This window comes from Trichoderma citrinoviride (genome assembly GCF_003025115.1).
Source record: "Trichoderma citrinoviride strain TUCIM 6016 unplaced genomic scaffold BBK36scaffold_3, whole genome shotgun sequence".
Taxonomy (NCBI): domain Eukaryota; kingdom Fungi; phylum Ascomycota; class Sordariomycetes; order Hypocreales; family Hypocreaceae; genus Trichoderma; species Trichoderma citrinoviride.
This window is the reverse complement of record NW_020194711.1, coordinates 1,580,794-1,603,769: the sequence shown is the minus strand read 5'-3', so window position 1 is coordinate 1,603,769 and position 22,976 is coordinate 1,580,794. Positions and strand designations below refer to the sequence as shown.

Sequence of the window (22,976 nt, the reverse complement as noted above, 5' to 3'; positions counted from 1 at the left end):
GGTCCAGAAGGAGGAGAGAATAAAGGAAGAGGAAGAAGCAGAAGAGAAACGTCACGGTAGGGAAAGGAAAGGAAGAAAAAGGAAGAAAATCTCCAGTTGACCGGGGGCATCATCATGTAGGTACCTCATTCTAGTGGTGCCTCAAGGTATAGGTACCGCTGAATGCGACCTTCCAAAGCTCCCTTGACCCCGCTCTCGTCTCCCCTCACTCCTCTCTGCATGTACTCGCTACCTCGATCAACACGTCAAGAGCGCGCCACTAACAAAGGCCAACCTCAGCATCGCCAGCACCCAAAAAGACCGCCAAACCTCCAACAACCCCCTTCCAGTAACAGCTACAAGGGGGGGTAGAAGCTCAAGCTCAAGCTCAAGCTTACTACTTACTATAGTAGAACCTATCCCAGCAAAGCGTTCAGGTTAGCTAAGAGTACCTGCGGTAACCTCGGACGGACCACCGGCAGAAGAGAAGCTTGCTGGACTCCCAGGATGACTTCGTAGGGCTGCTTAGAAGAGACAAGGGTATGGAGTCCAGATTTAAGAATGATGAATTTTTACTACGTACAACATAGTGATAACGATGTCTCACTACTTATCTGGGGTGAGAGAACAATCAAGAAGAGAAATGCTACCTACTACTAGGTACTAGTATATGACTGTTTCACTTGTGTTTCTTCAACGCAAGGAGACCAAGAATGCTTCCAAGTCTGTCTCTCATCACACAAATCGCAGGGTGACCTCAGACAGAGTAAAAGACGGCTCATGCTCAAGACACGCTCGCTAAACTTTAACCCGCATCCTTGGTCAAATTATCTATCCCCTGCCTTATGCTGGATGTAGAATCCGTGAGATCTGTCGTGAGCTCTAAGAAACTTAAATCAATCTCCTCCACACCAGATGGGTTCCATCACGTAACGAACTGAACACGCAAGCGGCCGACTCTTGATGCTTCCTTACCACGACATCCAATGGTTCAACCAGGCCGGCACTGACTCCGAGACTGTTTCATTAGGTTTCATTACTACATAGGTAGGCCACTGGGGATTTGTACCAACGGCTTTGCACACATTCACATTCACAGACAGGTATAATACTCATACGAGCAGATAGCAGCAATACCTCCAAGAAAGCTGCTCAAAATTTAAACCTCTGTCATGTCATTAATCTTATGAATGGCATTACCGCTGCTATTACCACTACTAGTTCTAGGCTGAAGAGGAACCCAATCTACCGCTTCGCCTTCCTCCTATTACTCGTCTTCTTCTTCTTCCCCTCGGCAACACTCATCGTCCCCCCCTCCAGCTCCCCCTCCTCAATCTGTCCCTGGCTCTCCAACTCCTTGAGCTTCTCTTGCCCAGAGATGAACATTGTCAAGTCCCGATTCATCTCCTTCAGCTCCGCATTCTCCGCCCTCAGCTCCTCCAGCTGCTTGCGGATCGCCTCCACATCCGCGTCCAGATGCTCGATACGCTTCATCAGTCCCTCGTTGATCCGCTTCTCCTCTTGAAGCGACTGGCCCAGGTTCCTGGCGAGGTTTTCACCCCTCTTCGCCTTGGTCCTCTCGCGCTCGAGATCGCGCTCCATCTGCGGGAGCGTTTCCCGGCTTAGGACTTCATATTCCTTTTGCAAGACGGCTTGTTGTTCCCGCGCTTCGGACGCTTCCATGATCGCCTTTTCAGCCTCGGCTGCGTACCTTGACGCCTTGCTGGCGCTCTTGCTCACCATCTCCTCGTAGTAGGCCCGCTGTGACTCGAGCTGGCTGCCTATCAAGTGGGTATACTCGAGCCCAATCGTCTCCAGCTTTGCCCGCGGAACCATGTCTTCGTTTGCTCCTTCACCATCGGCCGTGTGACTGCTTCTTCCTGGTAGCTCAACAACCTTGCCATCGCCTTTATCGCGAATCAGACGATGCACCCACATGTCGCCCGCATAGTCCCATACATGCTGTGTCTCCAGCTCCAGGGCGAAGCAGTGCGCTGTGTCTTTCCAGTGATCCTTGGCGTGTCCTCCTTTGTATCGACCGCAACCCAAGTAGCCACATATCAAGCATATCCAAAGATCGTCGGCACAGTCGCAAACGCTGCATAGGTTCGAGACTGACCCTCCGAAAGGCTGGCTGTAAGGATTTGACGGGTCTCTCTCTTCTGAAGGGTTCGTAAAGCGACAGACTGGGCAGCCGGCTCCTTTCCAGCGCTGTAAGCACGTGCAGTGGAAGACGTGGGAGCACGGCACGGTCATCAATCCGCTCGTCTCGTCCATCCTCTCCAGACAGACAGGGCATGTGGGCAGCTCCACGAGATTCGGGGTTGGAGGTGGGAAGGGCTTCAGGCTGTGCGACACGGCTGCCGAGGAAGACGGCATGGAGTAATCGAGCCCCCGCGATACGCTTGGTGTTTCGAATGTGATGCTCTTGACGAATACTACGTGGCAGGCTTGCGACTATTTGCACGTTAGATATGTAATCTTGACCAGTGAATCAATGATTTTTCGGTGATTGCAACATACCCCCATCGAGTTGAATATCTTGCCGTCATATTCTTTCCTCCACAGTTTCGCCCGTTTGCTATCCCGGAATTTGAGCAGGACCAGATATCGGTTCATCCGCGAGGTCATAACCATACGACAGTGACTGATGTCTCTCTGCCATCGCTCACCCAAGAATCCCAGAAAGTCCGCCGGCGTCATGTAAGCTGGGACGGCTGGGATGCACAGCGTGGTGCAGTCTTGCTCATTTTCGGTTACTTCTGCCACCTCGGTGTTGGAGGCGAGCCCAGGCGTCTCTTCTGCCTCCCTGTAAAAGTGTACAATACCCCATCCGACCTCGGTGTTCTTGCCCTCGAGCTCGACAAACTCGGCCTTTGTCGCCGTACCTGGGCCGCTGAAGGATGGCCCCAGAGCGGGCGCGGCCGACGGTCCGGCAACAGCAGCTGATTTGCTGCCTTCTCCAGCCATATTCTTATTGTATAATGAGTCGGGATCCAGCGTCTCAATGTTGATGCGCCCGAACCTCCAATCTCGAACCGCAGTCCGCGGTTTAAGGGCAGCTGTCGACGACGGCGGTGGGAAGCTGTTCACTCGTCCCAGCAACTGTCGCTCTGGCAAGGCCTTGCTGTCCCGTTCGCCGTTTTCCGTCGGTGGGCGCGGGGTGCCGCAGTCGATGACTCCGGGTTTCGAGCTTGCGCCAATCTCCGCTCTGCGCTCCAAGGCCGCCAGAGCTCCAAAAGATATCCGCCTGTTTCTATCCGGCGTCTCGGTATTGCGCGTCGCCGGGCGGGGAGACCGAGGATGGGCGGGGAGGTCGTCGAAAACGCTGGTTTCGGACGATGGCAGCCAAATGTCCCGGCGGCTCCGCGCCTCGAATGTTTGATCACCGGCTGCAGGGTTCTCGGTCGGATAGAGCTCGAATTTGATATGGAAGAAATATGAAGTCATTTCCAAGACACCGATCTCGACATCCTCGTAAGACTACTCTAAGATGCCGCCGATGGTGAAGCTGCCAAGACAGTGGTTGGACCGGGTAAGTTGCGCGAGAGCTAGCGGTCGTGTTTGATGAAAGGATCTCTATTGGCGTCAAGGCGGAAAGAAGTGTCTGATTGATGAAAACTGTTTTAGAAGCCAGCAGTCAAACATGGCGGCGCCTGTCGAGCATATATCCCAGGTCAAGAGCCCATTTCCAAGACCTGGGTGGATAATGGTTATAAATTGTCGGAAGCTTTGCGAAGTGTGCCGAAGGTGGCGGGTCTGGCGTCAACTCCACTAGAGGCATGTGACGCATCGCCCGGAGCACGCTCTTACTCGACAAGTGGCATACCGTAGCAGTCATTTCACGCGGAGTTCACAGAAGACTTCACGATTCTAAAGAAAACAAGTTTGTGAAAAAGACCTGTCTAGAAAGACGGTCTGGAGTCGTATTGAAGCGTGCCGTTTTTTTAGGCGACGCTGAAGTGTGCTAACATAAGATATTGATGACCACCGCAAATGGCCAAATTCCCATATTTGCCTGAAGTTCCCAAAAACGCCGAGTCGTCCAACCAATCATAAGAGTACCATCGTGAAGAAAGAAGTGAATTTACTGGCCACCACGGAGACGGAGAACCAGGTGCAGGGTGCTCTCCTTCTGGATGTTGTAGTCGCTCAGAGTACGACCGTCTTCCAGCTGCTTACCAGCGAAAATCAGGCGCTGCTGGTCCGGGGGAATACCCTCCTTGTCCTGAATCTTGGATTTGACGTTGTCGATGGTATCGGATGATTCCACTTCCAGGGTAATCGTCTTACCCGTCAGTGTCTTGACGAAGATCTGCATACCACCACGGAGACGGAGGACCAAGTGGAGGGTGCTCTCCTTCTGAATGTTGTAGTCGCTCAAGGTGCGGCCGTCTTCCAGCTGCTTACCAGCGAAAATCAGGCGCTGCTGGTCCGGGGGAATACCCTCCTTGTCCTGGATCTTGGACTTGACGTTGTCGATAGTATCAGATGACTCGACCTCCAGGGTGATTGTCTTTCCTGTGAGGGTCTTGACGAAAATCTGCATACCACCGCGAAGACGGAGGACAAGGTGGAGTGTGGACTCCTTCTGGATGTTGTAGTCGGAGAGGGTTCGGCCGTCCTCAAGCTGCTTGCCAGCAAAGATGAGACGCTGCTGGTCCGGAGGGATGCCCTCCTTGTCCTGGATCTTGGACTTGACGTTGTCGATGGTGTCAGAGGACTCAACCTCGAGAGTGATCGTCTTGCCGGTCAGGGTCTTGACGACTGAGAAGTTGTTAGCCACTGGCTGCTTGGTAAAAAGACGAGGCTGAAGAACTTACAAATCTGCATACCACCACGCAGGCGGAGAACCAGGTGAAGGGTGGATTCCTTCTGGATGTTGTAGTCGGAGAGGGTTCGGCCATCCTCGAGCTGCTTTCCAGCAAAGATGAGACGCTGCTGGTCAGGGGGAATGCCCTCCTTGTCCTGAATCTTGGACTTCACATTGTCGATGGTGTCGGACGACTCGACCTCGAGGGTGATGGTCTTGCCGGTGAGGGTCTTGACGAAGATTTGCATGATGGCGACTGGGTGCTGTTCGCTGTTGAGACTGGAGTATTCGAAGATAGAGCAAGAAGATGCGCTGTTAAGGGCTATTCCTTAGGTAGGAGAAGAGAGATGAGATGGAGAGTATGGAGAGAAAGAAAGAAAAGAGGGAGAGGTTGGCTGACGATGGGCAGGAAGAGGCCTTATGTAGGAACCGAGGGGAGTGGCAGCCTGAAGGGGGCGGTGACCGTCTGGCGAGTGCGAGCGGCGAAAGGAGGGGAGCGCAGTGACCAGCCGGTAACTGCACGGGCCCCATCTCGCTCACCTTGGGGGATGTCACTGGGACGTACCGCGGCGAGTGAGTGGTGGCAAGTAGCCCCGGTCGTTGATTCATCAGCCATTAGCCCCGAGAATGATCCAGAACCGTCCGGGGAAAGCGCGACGCCGACGGTACCTCATCCGCGCGCGGCTCTGCAGTGGAATGCAAAGTACCGGTGGGCCCGGATCCGGATAAATCACAGCCAGGCGCTCGCTAGGGGCGCTACAGGTGCTACAGGTGCTCCTGGAAAGTGCCTGGCCACAGCGGACAGTCAGCCTGTCGATGCGCGGGTGGGGCTTATCGCCGCGGCGACCGTCCAATAGCGGGCCCCGCTGGTGTGTCATCCGGGCAAGAGTGAGCGCAACGGCGCTGTTCACTGGCATTCGTCGCCTGTTTGCGCAGCTTGCGGCTCATCAGCGTGGCGACGACATGCGCGTGAGGGGGGCGAACAATGAGTGTGAAAATATTATTAAAGCACTGCCATCCTCCCATTCTTTGTCTCTGTTCACTGTCCTTGTCCTGGCAAAATTTGATTGTGCCCGAACCGACTTGCCGCCTTTCGCCCGAGATGCCGCATGTCCATGAATCTACGTCTTCCTTCGTACTCGTACCATCGCGTTATCGGACCAGCGGTCAGCATCAGTGACGTAGTTGCGCTTCCGAACGCCGGTGCTTCACCCAGGCATGGTCGACTGTAATTTGCAGGCCAATATGTCGCATTTCTGCCTCAGACGGTGCATCGTTGCTTCTGGTCTAGTCCACCGTCTGCTTACCTGATCTGATATCGCAATTTGGCCTCATTCACGCGCGCTTGTCCTCCGTCCAGGAACAGGCAGGAATCTTCCGCTCGGGTCAGGCTTTCGTCATACGAGCAAGGACCAATGCAGTGATTGCATCACCTCCGCGATTTGCACCTCAGGAGGGGCCGAGACAAGCGTCCTGTTTTAGGTAGAGCAGCGCAGCGGACTAGTGGAGCCCTCTATCCGCCAGCGGGGCCGCCGTTCACGATAAGCCATAAAGGTGCCCTGCCTTTGGACCGTTGAAGATGCGACCTTGCCTCAGGTGATGTTGAAGATGCCAGACGAGATGGTGTTGAAGATGACAAATTGAGGGTGTGCTGCGACAACGTCGATGACCTCCGAAGCCAAAGGAATATGAGCCATTTGCTGGACGTGCTCGAGGTGCTGATAGGAAGAGAGCGACTGTAAGTCGAGATTGGCGAATGTCGCTATGAAGCACCCTGCCTCGTCTCTCCATCCCCTTTCCGAGAGCCGGCGATACCGCGCAACTTCCTCCTACTCTAGATGCATCATGCATGACAAAGCCTCCTTCATGCTTCAATGAGCCAATTCATTCGGGAATGAAAAAGGCCTCTGTCGCCTGGGTAGCGGCTCAAGTAGGTCTGCGGTGTTGCGGACAAAAATGATCTACTAATAGCAAGCCTGTTCCACGTCCGTAGTCGCAGCTATGCAGCCAAGGCAGCACAAGGCCCCTGGCGATCCTGCTCTCCCCGGGAACACTTCACCTCACGGTTCTATCAACGATCTACCTGCCGGTGGCAAATAGCTTAAAAGATCTGATAACAAAACAGGCAGGGATGCAATAACTCCTCAGCAACTCAGAGGTGCTTGTCTACCTAGATACCGTGTAGTGTCAATGCTCTCATCTCGGCATTGGAGTCCGCCGCAAGATCAAACTTCTCGACCGTATATTGCAACGCTCCCCATGGAAATAGGACGCAGCTCTCATCTCCAGAAGAGCAATAATGGAGAGAAACCCGAGACGTGTAGTGCAAAAGGAAATCAATTGAAAGGAGATAGCAAAAAATTTGTCCGAACTTTTCAACCGTCAAACTCCTTTCCGCCGTTTCTCTGCGACGCTGTTTGTATTTCCCTAACATCTAAGTGACAAACCCGAAACGCCTAAAACCATTTTGGCCCCTGGCAAAGCCATCCTTGCATTCGATCCATCCCGTGTCCTCCGTAGATGCGCTTCCTTCCTTCTTTCTTCTTGATTGCTGCAGACTTGCTTGCTAGACTTTCACGACTCGGGATAGCCTCAAAAGCTATGACGAGTTCAATCTACGGCCTCATTTTATGAGGACTCCCGAGTATCCATGGATTGGGCTCCGTCGGATCATGTCCCTCCCAAAGACTTTGGCTAGAAGTACATTCCAATATTTCAAGGCCGGGTACGACGTCGTTTCTTCTCCGGCTGTAGACCCTCTGGATGATCGTCATCATTGTCAACCTCGATGTCGTTACCAGCAGACTCGTCGATATAAAGCTCCATAACACGACGCAACCTGGGAGCTACCCTATTCTTGGAGAGGAGTTCTCCCAAGTTTCGACACTTTCGCCGTAGGATTGGATAGACGTTTTCCGATTCGCCGGAACGAGAAATTTGGATGTACTGAATGAGAGCCGTCAGTGACAACATGGTGTCGGCTGTTTCAGTGTCATGAAACTGCGCCCTGCCGTATAGGAGGCATAAAGTATTCGGGCGCCCCTGTCGAACACCCATGAGCCTAAACAAGCTGGCAACAATTTGCGAATAATGTATGTATCTCGGTCCGTTTTCGCAGGCTTTCTTGAAGAACTCGAACGCTTTCCAGTCCAACTCTTCTTCCTCGCAGGCCGCGCCAATCTTTGCGCACAGATCCGATCCTGATCTTCCAGATGCAGTATCAGCTGCCAGAGTTGCTGCTAGAGTGCCCCAGGCAGGATGAGCCGTTATAGGGAGGTTGTTCAGAATGTCCATGATCGTAGAATAGCATTTGTCCGTACTCATACGCTTCAATGGTTTAGCCTCCAGGAGGCTTTCCAACAGAGATGATCGGCTGTCTTGTCGAAGGGCAGCGTCAGCACCACCTTGAGGCAAGCATGGCTCCTTGCGAAGAATATCCTCCATCTCATCTTCCTCTCCCTCAGCGTACAAGAGGCCATTCCTCTTGAGTTTGATGGTTTTGTTGACGGTGATATGGCCCTTGGTAACGAGATAATCGATGGCGAGTCCCTGATTGTGAACATAGGTCTCCAACAAGTCCGGATCGAGATGGGTTGGGATAGAGAATCCCGTTGGCGTGTCCGCCATGTTGGGAGCTGAGTTGAACAGTATGAGTGGAGTGGACTGACAAAGATATTGACGGGTACTTGAAAGACTTGTCGAAGAAGAGATTAAAACGAGAGATGAAATGAGACGAAATGAGCAGAGGGAATACAAGAGAAGAGGGAAGAGTAAACGGAGTATGAGAGAGAAACTGAGTGGTAGTTATAAGCGTGTTGAAGTTCTGTGGCCTAAGGAAACAAGAAATCGAGCACGAGAGCGCGGCCAAGTGCACAGCAAGTGCACGATCACATGAAGGAACTTCTCTGCTAGTTGACAATTGAGGGAATCAATAGGTACCTTGCCAAGTTGATTCTCCTCTGCTTCTCCCAGCTTGCCAGCCGCAGGGTCTGCACAGGTATGAGGGTTGTTGCCTCTCGATATTTGTGCAAGGTTATACTGGCAAGTGATGAAAATGCTTCCCCCATTGGAGTCACCTTCAGGGTCATGAGTTTTGGTACAGCTATCAAAGCATCAAGCTCTTCAAGTTCCATCTTGATGGGATTTTTACGCCTTACCTCAGCTTCAGAAGCTCGACTTATCACGGTTTTTTTATAACTGAACACTGTTATCTCGACCTGATTCAAGCGCCTTGACAAAGGCCAGTCGCCACTGCAAGCATACAATTGTAATACTTAGCTTAGTAGACGCTTTAACACTTTGTCTTTCAAAATTCCTTCGGCCTACGTGCTCCCGAGACGACCGTTCGACGAAGAGTAAATGACATATATCTCGTAAATACATGTAGCCAGGAAGTGTATAAAATGAACCGCGAGCGTCCCCTCAACTCCAGGTCTCAAGCAAACAGACGCTCAACCAAGACCAAACCGAGCCCTACTAAAACAAGCGCTTTCAAGAATGTACGCAGATAAATAACAAGACCATTCTTTCTCGTGTCAAGATACCACATTTGTTTCCCCACTCTACTTGACATTTCCTGCTTTCGCCAAGCATGTTTCTTTGCTTCTTCAATCTCATCAGTAAATGCCCCTACTATCCGTGGATGCCGCTCAGGGTACCTACATGCCATTCTTCTTTCCTGTATCCGCCGATCGGGCACTTGGGAGAACATGATAATGCCAGATGAGCGAATCGAAGGGATGCGGGCCTCATAGAACCGCGGCCAGAGTCAGATTACCTACCAACATGAAGTGGCGTTACATAGAGAGTGATCACCGGCCGCTTTTCAGCTCAAAGATGGCCGCTTTCTAGGTCAAGAATGGCCACTTTCTAGGTCAAGAATGACCACTTTCTAGGTCAACACATAGAAAGTGAGCCATCTCTGTTACGCAGAAAGCGGCCACTTGGTAGGTAATGTGACCTAATCAAGTCAATTTTCTGCTGCAATGTAAAATTGCTACGCAAACCTCACTCGCTATACATGACGGTTCAGGCTTCAAGGACAGCCCCAGCTTCGCCAAGCTATGGGGGCTAATATACGAGATGCTTCGTACAGACAACATCACACTCAAGACAGCACCATGAGAAACATTTGCTTCCATTATCAATAGTCAAAGCCTTTTTTATTCGTGGCATACCCAGCCATCGCACCCTACTGCCTAACTGGTCAAGGCAAGTCAAATCATCCCGCTCCATCCAAGACCAGGTCGAAAGCCGTGGCCAAAGGCGCCTTATACCATGCATGTTCGTCTATGCTGCATAGCCACTCGCCCTGAATTCCAACCCACTACATCATGCAACATTGATCCCATAACGAACATGGTTGAGAGTGTCCATCTCTCCACCGCAAAGAGCAAAACTGAAAAGCAAATATATCAAACCGCAAGATTCCCGTGTGTAAAAAGACGATGAGCTGCCCAGTCCAGAGTAAAAAGATGGATAGAGATAGAGAGAGAGAGAGAGAGAGAATGAAAGGAGAGGTCTTCTTCTTCAAGTCATACATTCGTGGAAGAAAGTCATATCAAGCTCGTAAGACATTCCGGAATAACGTCGTGCTGCATGGCGGCGGTCAACCGATGAAGAGAATAGAAACGCTAATGTGAAGCAGATCGCGAGCTCAAAAGTCGTTCTCAAAGATTTATGAAGAGAATCTTATCACAACGCCGTCGCTGAATGACCGTGAAAAAACAACAGGTGAAAGGAAAGTCGTGAAGAGGTATGGAAAAAAATGATAGTGACGAGCGCGTCTACCCGGGCCTCTCCCCCCAGAGGCGACGATGATAGGTTGAAACAGACAAACGATTAGAATTAGTTGGCCCGGATAACAAGCTTCGACAAGAACTTGTTCGAAAGCGAATCAAAATCGTAGCGGTCAAACTTGGCTTCTCTCCGGGTTCGCAGGTAAGCCTCTGTAGAGCAGACTTTGTTAGCATACATTTCGCCCACCAGGGTCATGTCCGACAGGAACACAGAGGGTGCAAACTTACCATGCTTGAGAACATGCTGTCGCACCTCGGTCATGGCGTCACAGACGGCAACGTTGTTGTGAAGCAGGTGGCCGTGCTCACGCGTGTCCCAGTCGGTGAAGGCTGGGAGCTTCTGAGAGATGGCGTGGAAGAGGCCCACAATAACACCGACAGGGGTTGTTTCCATGTCGTTGCAGAACTTGTTCACCGCCACAGGGTCGGGCACGCGGTAGTGGCAGTCGAACTGCATCTCCTCCCACACGGCGAGCAGGATGGACGCCAGGAGGAAGATGGTGGGCCAGTTCTTCATCTTCTCGCCGCTGTAGACACCCGAGTAGAGGGCAGAGAGCTCCTCCAGGATGTCCTTCTGAAGCTCGCGCCACATGTCAGCCAGAGCACACTTAATCTGGAAGTTGATCATGACAGGCGCAACGGTGCGGCCGTAGTACTTGGAGTCCTCGTCGTCGATCTGGCCATCGAGGGGCATCTCGGATCCCTGGCTCTCCACCATGGTGATGTGCATGGTCAAGTTGTAGGCAAGGACCAGCTTAAGGGCCTTTCGGATGACGGGCATCTTTTCCTTGACGTAGTAGCGGTGGGCAGTCTTGAGGATCTCGGTGATGAAGGGGGTGCCCTCGAAGTGGTCGTCGATGAAGTCCTCAAACGGGCCCTCGATGTGCTTGTCAAGGTACTCGGAGAGGGCGTCAATGCGGATGCCCTCGGCACCGACATCGAGCTTCTCCGTCCGGGTCTCAAAGTCGATGGTGTCGTTGGTGGTGACATATGACTCGACCCACTCGACGGAGAAGCAGCTGTCATCGGCAACGAAGACCTCGCGAACCATGACGGGCAGGGCAAAGCCGTAGCCGTGGGTGATCCACATGAGCGTCTCCTTTTGCGCGAAGCCCTTGACATTGTAGACGGACACTCCGCGATCCATGTGCCTCTCGTAGTCGGCCTTCCAGTCCTTCATGAAGTAGCCGATGTCCTTGATATCGATGCGTGTGCAGGGGACCTGCCAGAGGCGAGCGTGAGACGGCTGGCATCCAGCGCAGGGCTCCCCCTTATCGCAAGTCTTCTTAAGGAATTTGCATCGCAGGCAAGCACGCAGCTTTCTTATCTCGCTGGCTTGCTTTCGCTGCTCTGGCAAAAGAGGGCCCTTTCTACGGCCCACCTTCTTCTCGACAGATCCGTCCTTCTTTCCGTTGGATACGCGCCGGACGACGGTTTTAGGTGCCTTGGCAATGGGACTCTTGCGGATGCCGGCACTCCTCCTTGAGGTGGTGCTGGATGAAGAGGGAGAAACCGAGCCCGCTCCGCTGCCGGGACTGTGACGGGTGGACGACTCGCCCTTGAGGGAAACTGGGGCGACAACAGCGATAGGGCTGTGACTGTGACTGTGACTGTGACTGTGACTATGGCTGTGGCTGTGGCTGTGGCCATGGTTATGGCCGTTGTCATGGTGGTGATGGTGGCCATCAGCCGAGTAGCAGTTCCGGTGGCCGTTGTTGTGGTTGTCGGCCTGGCCATCAGAGTCTGGTGAGAAGGGGGAATAGGGGAAGGGGGCGACCTCCTCAAAGCTACCGAGCTCGATCGAGTTGCCGCCGTCGGAAGAATCTGAGTTGGTCCTCAAATGCAGTGTCTGGCCGGGGTTGAAGATGGCGGCACTTGGCGTAGGTTGGAAGAGCTCGTGGCCAGGATGTCCCCAGTCCACCATTGCCCAGCCATCGCCGGAGGATGAAGACGGTAATGAGAGCACCTCAAGGTAGGTTCCAGTGGGCGAATTGCTGCCAACGGTCGGCAGCCCATCCAGCTGCAAGGTATTTTGAAAGTCCTGCCAGTTTCCCATTCCCGCGCCTCCCCAGTGCATAGCGTGTGCGGTATCATCCAGAGCAGGCATCGAGCTGAAGGGCGACTCGAGCAAATGCGTCTGCAACGCAGCCTGCGTCGTGGCCGGCATATAGTCGACATGATGGTATCCAGAAAAGGTATTGTTAAAGTTCAAGAGGGAATCCTGGATGTACTGCGTCAAGTCGTGGGCAGGCAGAACCTGATGCTGCTGAGCCGCCGAAGCAGCCTGTTGCTGATGGTGATGAAGAGCCCAGTCGGTCAACGGGTTTGTGGGTTGCTGGTAGGGCGAGTGCTGGACCGGCGAATGGTGGCTGTGAGGGCTGGACATGTGTGAGAGAGGCGAGTTTGGGTGGTATTCCTCCGGGGAGCTGCCTCGAGCTCCCTGAGACGAGCCGGCGTGGGCGTTCATGTCGACGGGCAGATTCCACGAGCCGGTGACGAGGTTAGACGCAGGGCCAGGACTCGAGTGAGCTGTGGTTGATGCCGAGTAGCTATACGCAGCAGCCCGGTCCCGCTGGTGTTGTTCGTAGGTCAGATCGAGTAAGGCATCGCCCCCGCCGTTGACATTGTAGTCGAGGGTCATTCTGGGGGAGAAGGAGAGAGAAAAGAGGAACAATTCAAGCGGAACGCTTGGATGCGAGCAAAGGGCGCCTGTATTGTATCAAGGTCTGAGGCGTTGACGTTGACACCGCTTTTTCGAGATGCTGGCACTGGGCGTTGATGAGAGGGATGATCGGGGATTACGGCGGGGAGAGAAGGGAAAAAGGGAAGAGAGAAGAGGAAGCGTCCGGGGTGCGAGAGAAACGAAACGGTTTGCTGCAGGCCAGCTGGACGGCGCTATATGGGACTGCTTTTTTTTCTGGGTGCCTAGAACGAGACACGGGCGCCCAGTCAGTCCGTCTGCGAGTCGGATAAGGTCGAGAGGCTGATAATAGATAGATGATGGGACGGACAGTCACACAGTCAGTTCGGGCAAAGCAAGCAAGCAAGCAAGCAACATGAAGCAGACAAGCAGTGCTGCTACTGTGTATGCGACTGTATGGCGACTGTGCAGCTGCGATGCGACTGTGCGTGCTACTCTGGCGGTGGTATGGCGTAGTAGCAGAGCAATCAGTCAGTGACGGGATCATGAACTGAAGACTGGAGGTGGAGGGACGCGGGCGGTTGGAGTGGGTGGTCGGCGGGTTGGCATGATTTGGAGGCATCGCGGGCGGGGGGGCGTCGCAGGCGTGAAGAGGCGGTGAGCCCAGTCGCCCAGCCCCGGGCCGGGACGAGCAGCCAATGGGCGCCGCCAAGGCACATCTGCAGCTGCACAGCGGTGGGGCTGCCGGCCGGCGATCCAGCGAGGGCCACAGCGAGGGCCCCAGCGAGCCACAGAGGGCCACAGAGGGGCGCGGAGGGGTCGCAGCGGGCCACCAGAGGGGGGACAGAGCGCTATTACCCCCAGCCCCAGGGCAGCACCCAACAATGCACTGTGTCGCCGGGCCTGGACGGCCTGCGCGTCTGGCACTGTGCGTCCAATGCTGCGAGCCTATGGCGCCACCACATTCCTCACAGCTCGAGCTCCACCAATGGGCGCAATTGCTGCTTTGCTGCGCTGGAGCTGGAGCTGCTGGTGCTGGTGCTGGTGCTGGTGCTGGTGCTGCTGGAACCGTTCCTCGCCGGCTGCATGTCGCACTGTGCCGCGCTGGCCGTCCCTCCGCCCTGCACAGTGTCGGATGCCGCATGCCGCACGTATCGGAGCAGGAGGGGCATCGGGGGCGAGACACCGCAGGAGAGAAAGGATCAATCCGAAGGGTCCTTGCCAGCAGCTCCCAGTATCTCGACCGGGACAGGGAGGCCAGCCCAGGCACTGCTATCGTGATGCTGGTCATGATACGTGCGACAACTGCATCCATTGCTGGGACACACTGGTACTCGTACATACATACAAGAACAGGCAGAGGAGCACAAAAGCAGCCGTTTGAGCGTCTGTGCTTTTGGTGCCACTGCTGCTGGTGCTAAACTCAAGTCCGAGCTGCCCGCCTAACCTAATCTAGCGGGGATCCCGTCCCTCGACTCGCGCTTGACGGACCGCGACGACTACTTGAAGCCATCACGGCCGCAGAGCAGCGCTGCAGTAGCATCGTTTTGGGCGCAGAAAAACGGAGCGACGGCCTGCATCATGACTCTCCGGCGAGTATCTACATGTCCGTAGTACACGTACATACAGCGACGCAGACCAAGGAACGGCGTTCCATTCCGGAGCCCGTCGTCTCTTGCGTGCGCCAGATCTGAGCTGCCACGTCTTTTGGCACGTTTCCAAATACGAACAAACGCCTCATGCTGCACATGCGCTCCGTCCCAGTACATACGAGTTACCATACGATACGTACATACGAGGGTTGCTTCAGACCTACATACATGCGTGCTCTGAACAGCACATCCTATATCGCCCCCCCGTGCTCCAACTAGCTCTACGCGATTCGGGCGAGCCACATCAAGCTCCCAGCTCCTCCTCCACCGCGGAGCTCCCTGTTAAGGTTCCATTGCAGCAAGGGTTCATCGGAACGGCAGAGGAAAAAATCAAAGCGACAGAGAAAGAGAGATGTGAGAGAGAGCGCGCGAGAGAGCCAGGCGAGTGGATACGAAACGGCGTCGTCTGCCTTCGCAGCAGATTCTTTTCGGCTTCTGGACAGGGAGATGCCCCGGCCCTGCGCGTTGACCCAGGCATGATACTGACTGGAGATCCAATAGCATCGCGCCATGGATCAGCTAAGAACACAAGGAATCAAGAACTGAGGGCGGCCGGCTTCCCTGCTTAGCCGCCCCATCCGTCCCCAGAGTCCCGGGATCCCCTCGTACACATGCCATCCTCTCACTCGCTGGCCGGTCGCCGCTGATGCATTGCCCGGTCGAGCGCGGCAGAAGGATTGATGCGCTGTCAATTTGTGGCGTGCACACAGAGCAGCTAAGACTCCAGCTAAACCCTTATCACCGACCAAGGCCAGGCCCCGATGCTGGAGATCTGCTTCTCTGCTACGCGGAGTCCGAGTGGTGCATACGTACGAATCGAGTGCGAAGAGCTTTGCCAAGTAAAGTACGCGAAGTCGTGCCACCATCACTCGGACAAAAGATGGACTTTGCCACGGCGCTCGCTTTAGCCGTCGACCAGTCGGGTATGCCATCAACGTCAACTTTGCAAAATTGAGTGAACTCAAACATGCACGAGGTGCAGCCTGCCGAGACTCACTGCCCTGTGGCACATCAACGTCGTGAGATACACGTACGAGTACCCGTACGGAGTACTTCGTACATGGGCGTTGATCTGAGCCAAACCTCTTCCCCCTCCTCCAGCCTTGCCTGGGGCCAAGGCCATTCGAGCTACACCATGCTTGGGCAAAGTGAGTTCGAGACATAATACTACATACAATCTCATACATATCTCTCTAGTATGGCAAGGTCTGTAGCGACGAGTTGCGCCCAAGCAGAAACCAGCTAGATCGGGGTTCACCTATTATTACCACTTTCTCGATCGATCATCCTTGAGATATGCATGCGGGAGTCCCATGTGCCCTTATTAGAGTGCTTGATCTCAATTGCTGGATCCGGTTAACCCTCTGGTGGACATTGGCCGGACCATTGCACAGCAAAGTTGGGACTCGGGGACTTAATCCAGAGACAAGGGAGCGTTTGGCGTACCATTGGATGCTGGCCCTCGGGTAGATACCGTCATCCGCGTCGTCTGTTCTTCCTAGCCGGCGTTGACGATGCAGGCCTATTCGACCGAGTATATGCCCAGCAAATGGTACACGTCCAGCAGCGCGTGAGCCGCCAGAAATGCAAGTACTGGTCGACAGCTGCTTACAGCGAATGCCCATGTGCCTCGGTGACGGCCGGGTCGATGAACCATCCAGCCAGCAACCGTCTTGGATGAATCTTCGTCATCATGATATTACATACCAGCAACTGATACGAAGGATACTCTGAATTACATGTAAATTACTAACAAGCAACAAGCACTACGACCATCACATCGAATGCTTGCCTCATCAACAGCATACGAGACGCCTCACCATCTGGACCCGCCGGTCGACAGTCAACATGAAGGCATCCTCCTCCGTGACGCCGTTGCCGATGGTGCTCCATCCAAGTACGTGAACAAGACGCCGCGCGCGCGTCTGCTCTAGTGCTGGCAATTGTCATGCATTTGCATACGATATTGGCTCCAACAATCCCGCAGCGCGTTTCTGCCGTTCGTTGCCTGACTTTTTCCTACTAGATTCTCGCTCTCTCGCCACTCGACTCGACTTGCCGGCAAACGCTCCGCTGCCCAACCGCCGCGGCCCCCCCCCCCCCTGCAACAGCGTTTGCACGATGCCCTGCCCTGCTCTGCCCTGCCCTGCTCCCGTTTTCCTTGCTACCAACTCGTACTAGCTGCAGCGCTTCTTCAAACGTGCTCGCTCTGGCCAGACTGAAGCGCACGATCTCGTACTATTTTTGCTACGATGCCCTGCTCCTACTAACAAGGTCCCCCTTCCCTGGGAAGGCGAAGACCCATCGCCAGCCACCGGAGTCGGGAGGGCCAGAGCGCCAGCGCCAAAAACGCCTCTTCGCTGGGCAAAGGAAACATGGGTGAGCAACGGACCCTCTGAGATGCTTCAGAAAGGGCCCTCTTACCAGATTAGCCAGCAGGAGACTTTGAAAAGCAGCCTTCGGCGAACGTGTCCCGGCCCAACCCCGCCCTCAGGCTGGTGATGTGTGAGTGTTACATTCTGCCCTCGGCAGTCTGAGACACAAGATCACGATACCCACTCTGAAGATCTGGGAGAAGTTGGAAAAGAGGCGAAGGAGAAAGCCCACTGCCCAGGAGCCGACTGGGGGTCCTTGCACAGACGACAGGTCTCGAACTTGTGATAGGCGTACAAGTACCAAGCCTGAAGCGCTTTCGACTTGGACTCACCAAAAGGAGAACTGATAGGATGCTCTCGGTTGACTCCATATCTTTTGATAAAGGATTTTATTCTGGAGATGTTGCCACTGGGCTATTTGATCCATCAAGGGACTTTCCATCGTATCCTGGTCGGAAGAAGCAACATGTGAAGATTTGTTGGCAGGGGTGCTCCCGCTTGTCCCATGACAGCTTTTCCTGGCCAACGCACATTCCGATGCTCACTTATCGGGTCTTGATCACGGCTTAACAATCCGAAGCTGTGCTCGTCCATGACGTTCCTCACACATGAAAATCATCGCAGTGGTCGGAGTGTCGGTTTCAGGAAGCTCCGATATATATTTGTCCACCCTTGCTATCAGTTTGCTTGGGGGGTAGTAAGACCATTGTCTTGTTCGAGGTCAAATCCTGTGGCCGGCCGCATCGCCTCCTGGAATCATGATTCCTGCCATCGACAAGCCCTCGAGGTTTGACGGGCCCCACAGACACCATGACTCGAGACGGGCTTGTTACCCTGTCATCCGTCATCGTGCGACTCGGCAACGGGAATAATATCTACGGTTTTGTTGCTTCATCGTACAGACCAGTGTGATGGAAGTCCCGGATGAGTCCGGTCTGTGAGCCAGAGTCCATGTCATTCTCATTGTGGAGAGACAATCAGCTTGTCGACGGAAGATGGGCTGACTTCTAGGGTCGGCCTTCTAGAAGGGAAGACAGTACTATCACCAGCAGTGCGTCCATCAGTACTGTAGCTTCCATGGCCAGGATCGTCTACCGGTAGTTTGTAGAAATACGATTGCCGTCGAGCACCTGACAGCTATACTAGCAGCAGCCATCAATGACAGGCATCAGGATGCCGAGTTCCCAGCCGTTTGGTTACTCCTGGACAAAGAGGTTATTGGATGTCTGTCGACTGGCTTTGCTGTCAACAGGGATATACCACCCAGCCAGACCACCATTAGTCAAACGTCATGCGTTATCACGAGGTGATAGTTCCGTGGAGCAGGGCTTGCTCGTGGAGGATACGCCAAAATTTCCCGTCGTCTCGTTCACGAACGCTACAAGCTCTCAGATAGAAAAGTAAAAGCAAGTTCAAGCAGAAAGAGGCGCACCCAGAACGCGAAAAGAATAGGGTATGAATTTCTAGCAGCAGCTCTAGCTCTCAGCCATGTCCCAACCCGTTCAAGCAAATCTCATTGAATGGCATTCAAGTAATCGCCGCTGTCGTTAAGCTTCAAAGGCTAAAGCCACACGGCATTCAACGTAGATTCAAGCCATGCCTACAATCTTTCAGCTGGTTAGGGAGCCTCGTGCAATGGCTCTCGGCGGGGTGGTGACGGCGCAACTGACAATGTCTCTGTGCACCTACGCGTGCCATTTCCCCTAATCCTTGGACTCAGCCTCACCAAGGTCTTGTCCATTCTTGAGCACAAATAATAGTCGTCAGCCTCGGCAGAGCCAGGAGGTTGAGCTCAGAACAGGAAGCTCGAGTCATCTAACAGCGAGAGCAGTCAAAGTGGGCGTATAACAGGAGAGGGGCTGCGCTATTTTGCTAGCCGGGATATTGCCGGCAACAATGCCAATGGCGACGACCTCGTCTTCCCATTGTTCTGTTGCTTGTCACGGGCCTTGAATGCCGTCCGTCTAACGAACGTGATACTGTGAGAAGAACGTGCCTTTTCCCGAGGGTGGCTTGTCAATTCGGTAGCTCACAGCGCCAGCAAGGTGGGAGGGATGAGCGGGGTTTGACAATCTGCTGTCCTTTGTCCTTGCTAAAAAAGATGACAAGGCCCTGAAGTTCCGCATGATGAAATCTCGAGCACCTTTCCGCAGCCGTCCTCGAGTACTCTTCAAGCATCAGCTGAGAAACAACGCAAGCATGGCCGCAGCAGCAGTGGGACAGCAGCCGGCGTCTGGGCCGTCCATCCCGAGCCTCTTCACGCAGCCGCCGCCGATCCGCGACGAGCTGGAGACGGACTCGTCGCACGTCCAGGATGAGACCGTCGACGAGTGTCTGCCCTTCCTGAGCGGCCTGGAGCACGACAAGGTCAACGCCCATGGCCTCCCCCGCCTGGACAGAGAACGACACGCGAGGTTCTTGAGGAAGCAGCTGGGCGTGCTGCCGAGCGGGTACGTGGGAGCGGATCCAAGCCGCCCGTGGATCTTCTACTGGTGCCTCAACGCCTTGTCTCTCCTCGGCGAGGACGTCGAGCCTTATCGCGCCAGGCTCATCGAGACGGTGCGTCCCATACAGAACCCGACCGGAGGGTTTGGAGGCGGGTTCGGTCAGGCATCACACCTTGCCACCACGTATGCGGTTGTTCTCGCGCTGGCGTTGGTCGGCGGGGAAGAGGCCTACGACGTGGTCGACAGGAGGAGCATGTGGAAGTGGTTGTGCCAGCTCAAGCAGCCAGACGGCGGGTTCCAGATGGCTGTCGGAGGCGAGGAGGATGTCAGGTACGTCTTGAATCGACGCCCACGCTGTGGTGTCAGAGCTTCCGACTGACGCCTCGCTCAGGGGGGCCTACTGTGCATGCGTTGTGATTTCACTGCTCAACCTGCCTTTGGATCTGTCGCCTGAGTCTCCTGCCTCTGCCGCCGGCCATACTACTCTTCTGAGTGGACTAGGCGAATGGGTACGACTGTGTAAGTTGTCTCTCTCGCCCGTCAATCTTGACGATTCTGTTTTGATCGTGACTTCTCTTTCTAACGAAACGACGCATTCAGGCCAGACGTACGAGGGAGGCGTGTCAGCAAAGCACGGGGTCGAAGCACATGGCGCGTACGCATTCTGCGCTCTAGGATGCCTGTCAATAATCGACTCACCACACCGAAGCATTCGAAAGTAAGTATCCGATCCCAGGGTGCCCATCTTTTGATAAAGCGTCATGAGGGGCTTTGCGCTCTAACTCTTTTTCCTGTGTGTAGATATTTGGATATGCCACGTCTCATCTCCTGGCTTTCATCTCGCCAGTACGCCCCAGAGGGTGGCTTCTCGGGCCGCACAAACAAGCTTGTCGACGGCTGCTATAGCCACTGGGTCGGCGGGTGTTGGCCCCTGATCGAGGCCAGCCTGAGCGGGCCGACAGCTGGCCCTACAAGCCAGTCACTTGAAGCCACAGATGAAGACGACAGCCTCTTCAGCAGGAACGGGCTTATTCGATACATCCTCTGCTGTTGTCAAGACATGTCCAAGAGGGGTGGCATGAGGGACAAACCTAGCAAGTAAGCGCTCAATCTCAGGGGGGGAGACTTTCGGAGCAAGTACACTGATATCTGCACAGATACTCGGACGCGTACCATTCCTGCTACGTCCTGTCCGGCCTCAGCTCCGCCCAACACAAGTGGCGCTTTGTTGCCTCTCGTGCCGATGAAGCCCTTCTTGGAGACGATAGCTGGGAAGCGTCACCTCATACGAGCGGCGTCCAGATATTCGACGAGGAGGATCGCATTGCGACTACCCATCCGGTCTATGCAATTTCTCCGCATATGGTCGAAGCCATCCGAAGCTACTTCTTATCGAAGGAGGGTTTCTAGTGTAACACGGAAGCCGATTTCCCTATCGAGGTGTGATTGGCTTCCTTTCAGTGGTTGTCATTCCAGCGGAACGATTGACGAGGAGAAGTCCGCTTGATTAATCATTTACAGGGCTCGAGAGAGCGCACTGGCGCACTGATACAAGGTTTCCATGCACTTCAATCACGTGTCTTTCAGGAGAGAGTTGGATACAGTTTGTGATCGTGTCATGGAAACGAGGATGTGTTAAGACGGCAGACGAGGGGGTTCAGTAATGAGCCACCGATTGCAGCTCTCTGCCACGAAGCACGGGATACCACCACCAGCAGCAGTTCCATCGAACTTTTCAGACACGGGATGGGGGAGAGAGTTCTCATGGCCAATGCAACGAAGTTGACACATCGAGTCGAGAGCCAAAAAAGGCGAGCCGATAGACCACACCATGTATGTGCGAGTGCAGGAGGTCCGTTCCCATCAAAGACGCAGTCGACTGTGAAACGCTTGCAGGTTGTTTTTCTTTCTTCTCCGGGCTCATATTCGCAGTCTCTTTTCGTAATATATGAAAAATATATACCTTTTATTCCTTGCCTTTGACTTTATCTAGGTTGGCGACATGATGGGGTGATTCGAAGACCTACCTGGTCCCCTTAACTAACTCCATATCCCGTAGTAGAATGGTCATAGGAATATCTTACGCACACCCCCTTTGGCTCTAGTTCTAGATGAGCCGAACCCCGGATCATGCAAATCAGCCTTTGGGGTGAAGGGGGGAGGGACGTCTGGGACCCCTCTCCGAGAAGCAAAGAGAACGATGCACTCATCCCACCCCCATCCATGGGCTTGGCTCGCTCCAGCTTGCTTTCCTTATACTATTGGTCGCAACGGTGCCAGGCCCAATTCAGGCAAGCCAAGGGAACGCTTCTCATCAAGTTTCATCTGAGGCTTGGCCTGTCCCTCGTTAGTACCTTTTCTGACTGGCAATTTTGGAGGGATTGGTGTTTGGGAGGGGGGTAGAAAGGGCCTAAGAAGGGGGATCTTGATTCGGTTGAGCAATGGCAAAGGGCTAGGGGTTATCTCGCTGGGGGCGGAGTATGGATTATATGGGTATACTTTGGGAGTGTATAGACGCCCGAGTGGGAGGAGGAGGAGGGGGGGGAGAGAATCGACCAAAGCAGCATTGAGGCCGGAGACACAAACAACACAGCTCACGTTTTGGCACGACAATGGATCTAGCACATGTAGTAGTATTTCATTGCGGTAAGAGGAGGACATTGGCCAGGAAATGGCTCTATCAATGTCGATAGCAAACTCGACTCACCTTGTCTTCCACAAGCTACTGCTACTACCACTGCCTTACCGGAGAGAGTAGGTAACAAAACTCCGGCAAATAGCCTCATATGCAAGCCAGACCCTTGTTTTTTTAAATCAACGATCCGTAGTAACGTTTCTGTTATCAGATTCTTCATCGCAGCAAGCGGAAAGGTCGGGCCAGCGGGCTCTCTCCCCGCTTGGCTTACATTGCCCTGGATAGGTAGGTATTTCGTGCTGGTGCCGACAGTAGAGTAGATATTTGATATTGCTGATTTCTGTATATTACAAGTTGATAACAGAATGAGGCGACTTCCATCTTGCCCGTTTGTATTCGATTCCCTCTCTGTACCGAATCTTTTAAGATCTCTACCCTTCTTTCCGGTTTCTTGGCTCTCTCAATGGATTTCTAAGATGACACCATCAGGTCCACAACACGCTCACCGGATCCTTCCGAGCAACAGGCACAGAAACCACCCAAACGGACGTCCCTTCACTAGAGCTACAAGCAATCATAAAACCCCAGTGGAGACGGGAGAAAAGGCGCCGTTGCAAAAAAAAAAAAAAAAAAAAA

General features: G+C 53.9%; 7 protein-coding genes across 7 annotated transcripts; 3 read left to right on the top strand and 4 right to left on the bottom strand.

The window, feature by feature from the left end:
• Positions 1 to 1,224: 1,224 nt before the first annotated feature.
• BBK36DRAFT_1112158 (zf-UBP-domain-containing protein) lies at positions 1,225 to 3,429 on the bottom strand (the record flags this gene model as incomplete). The annotated part of the gene is made up of 2 exons (XM_024889781.1): positions 1,225 to 2,436; positions 2,503 to 3,429. The coding sequence occupies 2 exons, from the start codon at positions 3,427 to 3,429 to the stop codon at positions 1,225 to 1,227; spliced, it is 2,139 nt and encodes a 712-aa protein (XP_024752215.1).
• Positions 3,430 to 4,066: 637 nt separating this feature from the next.
• BBK36DRAFT_1207492 (polyubiquitin) lies at positions 4,067 to 5,040 on the bottom strand (the record flags this gene model as incomplete). The annotated part of the gene is made up of 2 exons (XM_024897410.1): positions 4,067 to 4,746; positions 4,803 to 5,040. 2 exons carry the CDS (start codon positions 5,038 to 5,040, stop codon positions 4,067 to 4,069), a joined length of 918 nt encoding a protein of 305 aa, XP_024752214.1.
• Positions 5,041 to 7,507: 2,467 nt separating this feature from the next.
• Positions 7,508 to 8,419, bottom strand: BBK36DRAFT_1157131 (hypothetical protein; the record flags this gene model as incomplete). The annotated part of the gene is made up of 1 exon (XM_024893991.1): positions 7,508 to 8,419. The coding sequence occupies one exon, from the start codon at positions 8,417 to 8,419 to the stop codon at positions 7,508 to 7,510; it is 912 nt and encodes a 303-aa protein (XP_024752213.1).
• A 2,220-nt stretch (positions 8,420 to 10,639) lies between these two features.
• BBK36DRAFT_1113457 (hypothetical protein) lies at positions 10,640 to 13,231 on the bottom strand (the record flags this gene model as incomplete). Its single annotated transcript, XM_024889917.1, has 2 exons — positions 10,640 to 10,740; positions 10,819 to 13,231. 2 exons carry the CDS (start codon positions 13,229 to 13,231, stop codon positions 10,640 to 10,642), a joined length of 2,514 nt encoding a protein of 837 aa, XP_024752212.1.
• Positions 13,232 to 13,929: 698 nt separating this feature from the next.
• Positions 13,930 to 14,512, top strand: BBK36DRAFT_1138983 (hypothetical protein; the record flags this gene model as incomplete). Its single annotated transcript, XM_024893279.1, has 2 exons — positions 13,930 to 14,159; positions 14,206 to 14,512. 2 exons carry the CDS (start codon positions 13,930 to 13,932, stop codon positions 14,510 to 14,512), a joined length of 537 nt encoding a protein of 178 aa, XP_024752211.1.
• Positions 14,513 to 16,630: 2,118 nt separating this feature from the next.
• Positions 16,631 to 17,605, top strand: BBK36DRAFT_1134597 (hypothetical protein; the record flags this gene model as incomplete). The annotated part of the gene is made up of 3 exons (XM_024892364.1): positions 16,631 to 16,873; positions 16,910 to 17,157; positions 17,416 to 17,605. Exons 1-3 carry the CDS (start codon positions 16,832 to 16,834, stop codon positions 17,603 to 17,605), a joined length of 480 nt encoding a protein of 159 aa, XP_024752210.1. The 5' UTR covers positions 16,631 to 16,831.
• A 1,852-nt stretch (positions 17,606 to 19,457) lies between these two features.
• BBK36DRAFT_1111975 (prenyltransferase) lies at positions 19,458 to 21,115 on the top strand (the record flags this gene model as incomplete). Its single annotated transcript, XM_024889761.1, has 5 exons — positions 19,458 to 20,035; positions 20,097 to 20,224; positions 20,306 to 20,423; positions 20,507 to 20,803; positions 20,863 to 21,115. 5 exons carry the CDS (start codon positions 19,458 to 19,460, stop codon positions 21,113 to 21,115), a joined length of 1,374 nt encoding a protein of 457 aa, XP_024752209.1.
• Positions 21,116 to 22,976: the final 1,861 nt, after the last annotated feature.